This window comes from Pseudorca crassidens, chromosome 19 (genome assembly GCF_039906515.1).
Source record: "Pseudorca crassidens isolate mPseCra1 chromosome 19, mPseCra1.hap1, whole genome shotgun sequence".
NCBI classification, from domain to species: Eukaryota; Metazoa; Chordata; class Mammalia; order Artiodactyla; family Delphinidae; genus Pseudorca; species Pseudorca crassidens.
Window position 1 is genome coordinate 46,276,331 of NC_090314.1, and position 9,313 is coordinate 46,285,643.

At 57.3% G+C, this 9,313-nt stretch overlaps 1 protein-coding gene and 1 long non-coding RNA gene across 2 annotated transcripts; one reads left to right on the top strand and one right to left on the bottom strand.

The window, feature by feature from the left end:
• Positions 1-4,296: 4,296 nt before the first annotated feature.
• On the top strand, positions 4,297-5,005 carry LOC137212657 (uncharacterized). Its single transcript, XR_010937572.1, has 2 exons — positions 4,297-4,427; positions 4,578-5,005. It is a non-coding gene; the product is annotated as an uncharacterized lncRNA (long non-coding RNA).
• A 2,554-nt stretch (positions 5,006-7,559) lies between these two features.
• On the bottom strand, positions 7,560-9,025 carry PPY (pancreatic polypeptide). Its single transcript, XM_067716239.1, has 3 exons — positions 8,957-9,025; positions 8,002-8,192; positions 7,560-7,815 (listed from the first exon to the last, which is right to left on the bottom strand). Exons 2-3 carry the CDS (start codon positions 8,190-8,192, stop codon positions 7,560-7,562), a joined length of 447 nt encoding a protein of 148 aa, XP_067572340.1. The 5' UTR covers positions 8,957-9,025.
• Positions 9,026-9,313: the final 288 nt, after the last annotated feature.

The window sequence follows — 9,313 nt, forward strand, 5'->3', positions numbered from 1 at the left end:
GTTCCATTTCATGGCTGTACCACATTTTGTTTATCCATCCATCAGCTGATATATACTTGGGTTGTTTCCACTCTTTGGTTATAATGGATAATACTGCTATGTGTGGACATAGTTTTTCATTTCTTTTGAGTCCACACCTAGGAATGGAATTGCTGGTTCATATGGTAATTCTATGTTTAGCGTTTTGAGGAACAGCCAGACTGTTTCCCACAGGGGCTGCACCATCTGTTCTATGCACTCTTATTGAGGGAGGCCTCCCCTGGGCCAGACCAGAGTGGGAATTAGTAAGCTGACTGTCATTTTTCCTGTAAGGCAAAATACCAGTAATTTCCAGACCAGCATTTCTTTTACCAGCCTCAATGTAAGATGATATTATTTGCATTCTTGTCATTTTAATATTTAGTCTACTAATGAGGGCTCAATGTATAACCTACTTAATTTCTTAACACGATAGCTACATTTTCTCCTAAGTCACCACAGACAACTGTTTCCTCCAGAACCTTCCATCCTGGGCCACATTCTCAGCCTGAGGGGATGCCCGGTTCTGGCCAGACGAGCTGGAAAGCAGCAGGAGGGAACTTGCTGGGGTGATGAAAATGTTCTGTATCTCGACTGTGGGGTTGATTACGTATTTGTCAAAACGCATCCAATTGTACATTAAAATGAGCGGAGTTTTGTGTTTAAACATTTCTATAAAGTTGTTTTTAAAGTTATTTTTTTTAGTAGTCTGAGGTCAAATTGCGAAGGACTTTAGATGTCATGCTAAGAAGATTGGGCTTTATCCAGGAAGTAATGGGAGGCTTATTAATCAAAGATTTTTCAGTTTGCTTTGGTTTGGTAGCAAGTAAAAGTCCAACTCAAGACAGCTTAAGCAAAAGAGGGAACTTCTCTGAAGGGTCCAGGGGCAACTCACAGAATTCAAGGCAGATTTGGGGCTGAAAGCCTAAGGAGGCTTCTCTCAGCTTTGCCTCCCAATAACCCTGTGGCCGCCATAGCTGAGGACACCGTGCTCAGAGAAGTAAAGTGACTTATCCAGGGATGCACAGCCAGCAGGCAGCATGGTAAGCTTGGAGCCCAGGTCAGTCTGATGCTGATGCCTGTGTCTTGACTGGAGCGGCAGAGAAGAGTTCACTCGAAAAGGTCCCTGGGAGAAACAGAGCCAAGCAGATGGAAGGAGACTGGGAGTGGGGGAGGGGCGCAGAGCACGGCCAGCAGTCTTGCTTGAGTCAAGAGCAGTTGATGGACCAAGGGACTGGGAGGTGATGGAGGGGGACTCAGGACTGCAGATGGCCCGAGGTCTGAAGGACAGAGAGGCATGTAACTGGCTGGGGGTAGCTTTCCAAGAAGATGGGCCTGTTTCTCCAGATCCAAGAGGGTAGGTTTCAGAACTTCTCTGAGGCTGTTTCCTCAAATGAGGAGTTAACAATGCCTGCATGGGTCATCAATATTACAGATGCTGCAACAGAAAGCTTCTCCTGGTACCCAGCACTGAGCAACTGCGATGATTATCAGTTATCAACAATATATAACTCTATATTCATAGAGCTACCGTTATTGATAATAATATTGAGTCCTTTATGCCTCCTCCTGCAACCTGCTCACCCTATCGAGCATTTTCTCTTATTCTGGGCCAGGAAAGAGGGGAGCCGAGCACCATCCCTCAGAACTTGATGGTTCCTGGAATGAACTGAGCCCGGAAGAGTGAGGGACTGAGGGCCCTTGGCGCTGGAGGAAGAGCCCAGGGGTTTGTAAGGGCAGCCTGGGTTCTCACAGCCAAAGCTGCAAGAGGACACATATTCGAGCTCTTTCGGGGATGGGGGCATCAGCGCTGGGCTTGTGCCTAAGTAGGATAAATAATAGCCTATTTGTTGGGATTTGAGGTACACTGGCCCCTAGACCTCTCCTCCCGCCTTGTACTATGGAATTTTATCATAGGAATCTCATTGCTTTTTCTGGAGATTCTCGGCTCCATGGAAATGTAGTCCTGGTCTCACTTGGCTACTGAGCCATCCTATAAACTTCTGTGACACTGACATGGAGTTTCTCACCCCTTCCCCCGAGGGAGAAGTGTGAATGGGGGTGGGGGGAAAGCGCGCATCGGGGAGTAGAGGGGCTCACACACGCTAATCACTTATTTGTGCCGGGAGCTGTCCAAGGGCTTCAGCTACGTCATCCGACTCAATCCTCACAACAGCTCTGTGCTCTAGGTGTAACCAGCTCCATGGCACAGACAAGGCTGCAGAGACTCAGGGGAGATAATGTCCCTTAATCAAGGTCACACAGCCAGGAAGTAGTGAAGTCAGGATTCCTACCCAGAAGCCCCTGCTCTTCCTACTGTGCCCCTTCTGGGAGTGGGATGGGCATGAAGAAGCATCAGCCTACGTTTCACAGCCTTACCTCAGAAAAGCAGTAATGTTGTGCAGTTACAGGGGCCCTGACAGGCCACACAGCCCAAACTCTGTGACCTGAGGCAGCCCAAGGCCTGAGTCCATCCCTCAAGCAGGCAGCCAACCCTTCAGAAGGCTCTGCAGGTCATCCATCAGGAGCTCCAGAGTGGCAGGGCAGGCCGGGAAAATACCCAGGACGAGCAGTGAGGTCTGCGGTCCTGAAGACAGAAACCTCACCTTCAACCCCCCACCCTCCCCACGCCAGAGGCCTAGAAGCCAGGAGCAGGGGCTCTGAGGTCTCACAGCAGCCCTGCAGGGAAAGGAGGCCCCCTGGAGCCAGCTGGATGGGAAGGAACGCCTGGTCTCTCAACATAGCTCCCCTCCCAACCTTGAAAATAGCCTCTGGGAAAAGCACAGCTCCCTCTCAACCCCCGAGACAGTTCCTCTCTAGGATCTGTAGGCTTGGAGCAAAAAGTTCCCCAACTCCTCAGTGCCTCTGCCTCTGCCGCCCAGGCCTCTGGGCCTCTGGCAGGGACTGTGCCCTGGTCAGGACAGCTGGCAGCCCCTGTGCTTCCACCCCCACCCTCTCCCTGTTCCCAACTCCCAGGTTATGACACAGGGGCAGGAGAAGGAGGAGGTGGAGACTTAGAGGGAAAGGGGACATGGATGCCGAGGAATGTAAAGGGGCTGGGAGGTCCTGACCAGAAACCCTTCTGCCGTGCCGCTCTGCACCTGCCCAGCACCGTGGGAATGTCTGGTGGTCGCTGTCAGCTGTGCTCTCCAGGAGCTTGGGACGGAGGCTGGCACCAAGCGCCCCTCCTCAGGCCATTAAGGTCATGAATGAGGCCAGGGCAGCCCCCTCTGCCCGTCTGATGGCCAGGACAGCTGCCAGCGCTTCCTGTCCCTGCTTTGGGGGGTGGGGAGGAGAGGCGTTCCTGGTCAAGAGAGGGTTGAGGGTCTCAGGGGCTCCGGGGGTATGTAGCACGTGTATGGGCATCAAAGCATGTGAATCACTGGGTGTGCCTGTGTGTTGCCAGCACGGAATTCTCTGCGCACGGCTGGGTGTGCGTGGGGATCCTCGGGCTAGCATTCCTGTATGCAACTGTGTTAGTCTTTCATTTAACACGCAGTATTGAGCACCTGCTAAATGTCAGGCACTGTTCTAGGTGCTTGTGATACATCAGTGAACAAAACAGGCAAAGAGCCCAGCTGTCATGGCGCTTACATTGGTGGAGCGGTGGAGGGGTTACTGCTGGGGATGAAGACAAGAAAAAATAAGCATAGAATATAGTAAGTTAGAAGGTGCGGTGAGGGGGCGGGGGGAGTAGAACAAGATGAAGGGATGAGTTGCAGTGTTAAATAAGGGCGTCAGAGTAGGGTCCATTTGGAAGGTGAATTTTGAGCTGACTCCTGAAGGGGAGGCGAGGAAGTTGGTCATACGGATATCTGGAAGAAGGCTTCCAGGCAGAGTGAACGGCATGTCTGGCATTGTTGAGGAACAGCAAAGAGGCAGGAGAGGCCAGAGTGGGGTGAGGAAGGAGTCACGGAAGTCAGTGAGATTAGGGAGCTGACCAATGGCTCTATGGCGTCCTGGTGTGTTCATCTCAGGGTGTGCCTCCCGGTCCATCGCCAGGGTCCCCGTTTACCTGGTGCTTTGTGCTCATCACTGCGCACGGCCAGGTGTGCACCATTCGGCCTGGGCACCTGGAAGTCCCTTATGGCAGTAGTGTACCTGTCTATGTCCCAGAGTCTGAGGGTCCCTGGGTCTGAGCGTCCGGGAACCCCAGCTTGCCCACCCCGCCACGCGTCGGAGGGCTGGGCGTCACGTGACCGCCCCGCCTCTTTCTGCCCCGCCCGCTCCAGACTTCGGCTCTGCGCTGCGCCTGCGCATTCGCCCTGCTGTGCCTGCGCTGCTGCTGCTGAGACCTGACGGGGCCGTGGGGAAGTGCAAGTGCCGCAGCGTCTCAGGCCCAGGGCTGCCCGTTGGCTGCCCAACTTCGGCCAGTTCAACAAGTACATAGGGAAGCTCTTCAACAGCAGGTGGGCAGGGAGGAAGGGAGGGGGAGGGGAGGAAACAGACACCACCTGCCCCCGCTACGCAACCCTACCCCACCCCACTCCCTGCGCATCGCAGCCCGGAACCGGGCTCGCAGAGCAGCCGCATGGCCTCTGCAAAGACGTGTTCCCCAGCATGAAGTCCAAGAACGCTAAGAACTCTAATGACGCGAACAACCCTAAGAATACTCCACCAGCAAACGCTACGAAACCCCTATCAGCGAACGCCACGAAACTCCCCCGACAGAACACCACGAACCCGCCACCCCGGAACGCCGCGAAACCCCGACCAGCAGCCTCCTCCCGGGGCCCCAGGTAGGAGAGGCTGGGCTCGGCTGGCACCAGTCAGGGGCCTCGGAACTGGGGGCAGGTTGGGCGGGAGCGAAAGGAAGCCCTGAGGGCTGGGGGGAATCCAGGGCCCCGGGGACTTCCTTCTCCAGGCTGGGCTTTGACTTTCAGAAGCCCAACTCAAGTCTCCCTGCCCACCAACCCTCTTTATATTCTGAGAGGGGCCCAACTCCTGCCCAGCCCGGCCCCGGTGAGAACAATAAAGAGAAACGGAATCTCTGTTGCTTCCTTGACTTCTGTGGGCCCTGGGCAAGAAGGGACCTGTCCTTGGAGAGGGGAGAGGGGTTCCTGGAGCTGCTACAGTAGAAGGAAAAAGACCTCAGCTGTGGGGTCTTCCCTGCTTCCTCCCTGCGACCCATCCACCTTCCCCCACCTAAGACACTTACACCACTCCGGGGGAGGGGGTGGCGGGGGGGCCCTAAACAAGAGGGAGAGCAGAGGTGAGAGAAGTGGGTCCCAGCAACCTCGGGGGAGGAGCTTCAGCCAGACCCCGCCCCCCAAGTTTCTGCCCCGAGCAAGGCAGCTTTGATGCCAGCCTGGGAGGTCAGGGTTGGCACAGGAACAAGCAGCCCCCCAGTGTGCAGAGCATTAAGGTCCTGGCTTTCCCTCACCCCCGGGGACCCTCTCAGCCCCTCTGGCTGTGAGCAGAGCAGGGAGAGGGCAGGAGCTCAGCCAGGCCTGTCCCAGAGAAGCTGTCTCCCCTGGGGGCAGGGGCAGAGGCCCCTTCCTGATCCAACTGTCACATTCAGGTATGTCCTGAGCAGAGTCCCGATTCCTGCTCCTGGGAAGTAACTACACCTCTCCCAACCTAGAACCCATCCCCTTAGCTGCCAGGGAAAATTCTGGGACTTAAGGCTCCATCATCCAAACTCAAGCTCTATTCTCCTGCTGAAACCAGCCCCGCTCCCGGACACCCCCTTGGATGTAAGAATCAGCCTGAGCCATGCACTTGCCCAGTGGCGGCATCCTCTCCAGCCTTTTGCCTTTCAGGGCCTAGTTCCACTTTCAAGTCGTTTGCACACACCAGACAGCCAAGACTTGAGGGGAACCACAGTGTGGTGTCGTTGCCATGGGGTCAGTGTGAGGTGCTGAGCCCAGAAAAGTGGACCCCCTCATCCACCGAACCCACAAGCCCCATCTCGTCAGGCAGGACGTGTAGGGGAGGCAGAAGGAGCCATTCCAGGAACCAAGAAGGTTTGAATTCTCTCACTTCTCCCCCCACCCCTGTCCACAGGTGCTCCCAGGCCAGGAAAAGAGGAGAGAGACAAGGTCACTCCCTCCCAGTCGCAGACACATCAGCCCATCCCCACCTATTCAGGATGCCTGAGAAGGGCGAGGGCTGGCAAGGGCCACTGGGACCCCTCGTCAGTGCAGGCCTCCCCGGGCAGGATCATGGTCCTCACCCTCCCAGAGCTGGAGTGTGCAGTCCACTGACTGGACTCCTGGAGGTGGCCGGAGAGCTCAGCCAATGCAGCCTCCTCCCTGGAAGGCCGAATTCCTCCTGCGGCCTCCCCTCCTGCGACTACTTAAACAGCTCTTACATCCAGGAGTTCACTACCTCTCAGGGCAAGTCCTTTCCAGTTTTCTGGTTCTTCAAAGATGAAACTTATAGTCAAGGAAAGCCTGCCTTCCGGAGCCCATCCCTCTGCTCGTCTGTCCACCATGCTTTATGGAAGCATCTGGTTGGCTGCAAGTCTGCCCTGCAGAAGCTCCCGTCTGCTAGCACTTTTCTGGGTTAAGGGCCATGCTAAATGTTTTACATGCATTATTTCACGTCCTGCTCACTACAACCCTATCATCCAGGTTATGTCCTGGCCCCAAAGCGCACAGGGAACGTGGCACATCCTGGATTCTAACCCAGGTTCATCTGACTCTAAAGCCAATGCTGTATCCCTGTATTAGATTGCCATCTGCTGTCGGACCTTGGACAAGCTGCTGGACCTCTCTGAGCCTCGGTTTCCTCCTCTGTAGAGCGAGGATAACAGTTTCTCCCCCCTCACAGAGAGGGTTCAATGTCCCTGGCACACAGAGGCTCCTTTTCCCAACAACCTCACGTGACACCATCTCCAGACCCCTCCCCACCACGTCCCCCTCCTCTGGCCGTGCTTCTGCTGGGCACCATGCCGTGAGGAGGCGCCCTTCGACCGAACACGCACAGTGACACACCTCTGACTGCCCAGAGGAGGGCAGCTCCGATGCCACAGGTGTAGCCGGTGACTGTCTTAACCCCAGTCATTCCTCGGGGCTGGGCTGTCGCGCCTGCCCCCATGCCAAGGACACTTTAGTATAAATGAGCACTTCACCTACTGCCTAGGCTATAGGAAAGCATTCATGGGGGTGCATTTGGGGGCAGGGCTGCCATCAAACCAATGATCAGGAGGGTCTAGGGATGCTGAAACGGGATGATTCAAGCTTCACTGACTTGCTGAATGAACTTGGGGGAGTCCCTGCCTCCCTTTGGGCCGCAGTTTGCCCCTCTGTGAAGTGGAGAGGTTGAGCTGGATGGCTCTGATGACCCTACGGGCGTTCTGGATCATTCCTAACACCCTTGTTCCCTTCGCCTCCCCCTTGCCCCCCCTTTCTTCCTGTGCATTTGGCCTGCTCCTGCCCCGACCTGGGGTCCCCAGAGACACAGAGAATGAGGCTATGACTTTGATGTGCTTTATTTAGCCTGCGTGGGAGCAGGGGGCAAGCTGCGGCCCCAGCAAAGGGTGCGGAAGGGCGAGCTGGGCCGGCACTGCCCTGGAGTCAGAGGGGCAGGAGGTGGCTTTACGAGTCCCTCGGGCTGAGCTGCCTGTGCGGAGAGGGCAGAGCGTGGCAGCATGAGTGGGGAGTCCTCGTGCCCTCGGAAGACCTCAGGCCAGCCCTAGGCCCCTGTTCTCCCCCACCCCCGACACACACCCCGGTTTCTGCCCCAGGCATCTGGACACACAGGGCAGGGAACCAAGCCCACCTGGGGAGAGCTGAGTGGGGGGAGCCACACTCCGAGAAGTCCAGCGCGCCTTCTTTGTCTCTCTTCCCATACCTGGGAGGGGAGAGGTAGCTGGGGCCAACGCTGTGCCGGGGTGCCAGCTCTCCGGCCTCGTGCCCACCCCTCGGCACCATCCCACCCGGGGCACAGGGGCCCAGGCCAGATCAGTAGAGATGCTCTGCTTTCCCAAGAGCGTGAAAGGGTCTAGGGCAGGGGTCTCTCGCCCTCTCTCGCACACACCTGGGCCTGGTCAGCATGTTGATGTATCTGCGGAGCTCCGCTGCGTACTGGGCCATCTGCTCTGGCGTGGCATTGTCCCCCGGGTATACTGGCTCCAGCGGGGCCCCACGGGCACCCAGTGGTGGTCGCAGCAACAGAGCCACGCCCGTGGACAGAAGCAGCAGGAAGAGGCAGCGGTGAGAGGCGGCCATCTGAGGGGCAAGGAGCAGGGAGACAGAGGCAGCACGGAGCCCACCTGCCCAGCCCCAAGCCCGTCACCCATTTCTCCAAGCCTGGGACGAAGAGCAAAGGGCTACTCGGACCTGACCACCCCTCCTCCTAGAGCCTGCCCTGGAGAGCACGACGGCCCCTCTCAGGAGCAGCGCAGCAGGCGGAGCTTAGCCAGGGCCCGGGCAGAGCAGAAAAGTGTAGCAGAGAAGGTGGGGCCGTGGGGCAAGAGACACAGGACTCATGACATCCAGGACCTGATGGCTCTGAAGAGGCAGGTGCAGGGTGGGAGTTGGAGCAGAGGGGCTGCTGGGAAGTAGGGGCACGCCCACTCCCCTGCAGGTTGGGGGCACACAGAATGAACTTGTGAACCAAAGGGCAGGAATCCATTGCCTGTTGGTGTGCTGCCCTCCCACCCTCCCCAGCCTCCCCGCCAGGGGTAGACATGCTGATGCGGGTCCTGGAGAGAACACCACAGCCCCTGTCTGTGAGCAAGAGGCCGGCCACACGCATGGACTTGTGTTCACAGCCACCATCCCCTGCCCCCGGCACATTTGCAGTCTTCTAGTCAGCGGCAGGCTGCTCTTCCAGGGTGCTGGATTTGTCCAGATGCAGAGCCGGACCCACGTAGGACCTCAGGCCTCCGGAGGCCCCCAGCCCTGCAAGGCACCGGCTCCTTCCCCACATCCCAGCCCGAGCCCCTCAGAGCCCCCCGACCCCGAGCTCAGGACAGGCTGAGCCCACTTACCCTAAATCCTGAGGGAGCGGGTGCTGGACCAAGCGGGTGCCTGCCTCAGGCTGGATGGATCCCCCTGCCCTCGGCCATAGCCCTTTTATAGTCCTCAGCCCCCCAGAGTCCCCGCCTCCTGTCAGCCTCTCTCACTCCCCAGCCCTCAGCCCCTCCTCCCACCGTCTCCCGGGTGCCCACGACGCCAGCGCTAGGGCCAGGTACAGGAGGGGAACAGGGAAGTGTTCTGGGTGCCACACTAGCGCATAACGGGTAAAAGTTATGGACAACAGTCTCCTGTAGGCCCCCCTCTGCCTTCGGGCACCAGAGCAGGCTTAGTTCAAGAAGGACGGGGTTCTGGGACATCAGGATAACTGG

Coding starts and splice junctions, on each gene's coding strand:
- PPY (XM_067716239.1), bottom strand. CDS start 8,192: ATGGCCGCCTCTCACCGCTGCCTCTTCCTGCTGCTTCTGTCCACGGGC. Junction 7,816..8,001: donor AACATGCTGACCAGGCCCAG/GTGTGTGCGAGA, acceptor CTCCCCTCCCAG/GTATGGGAAGAGAGACAAAG.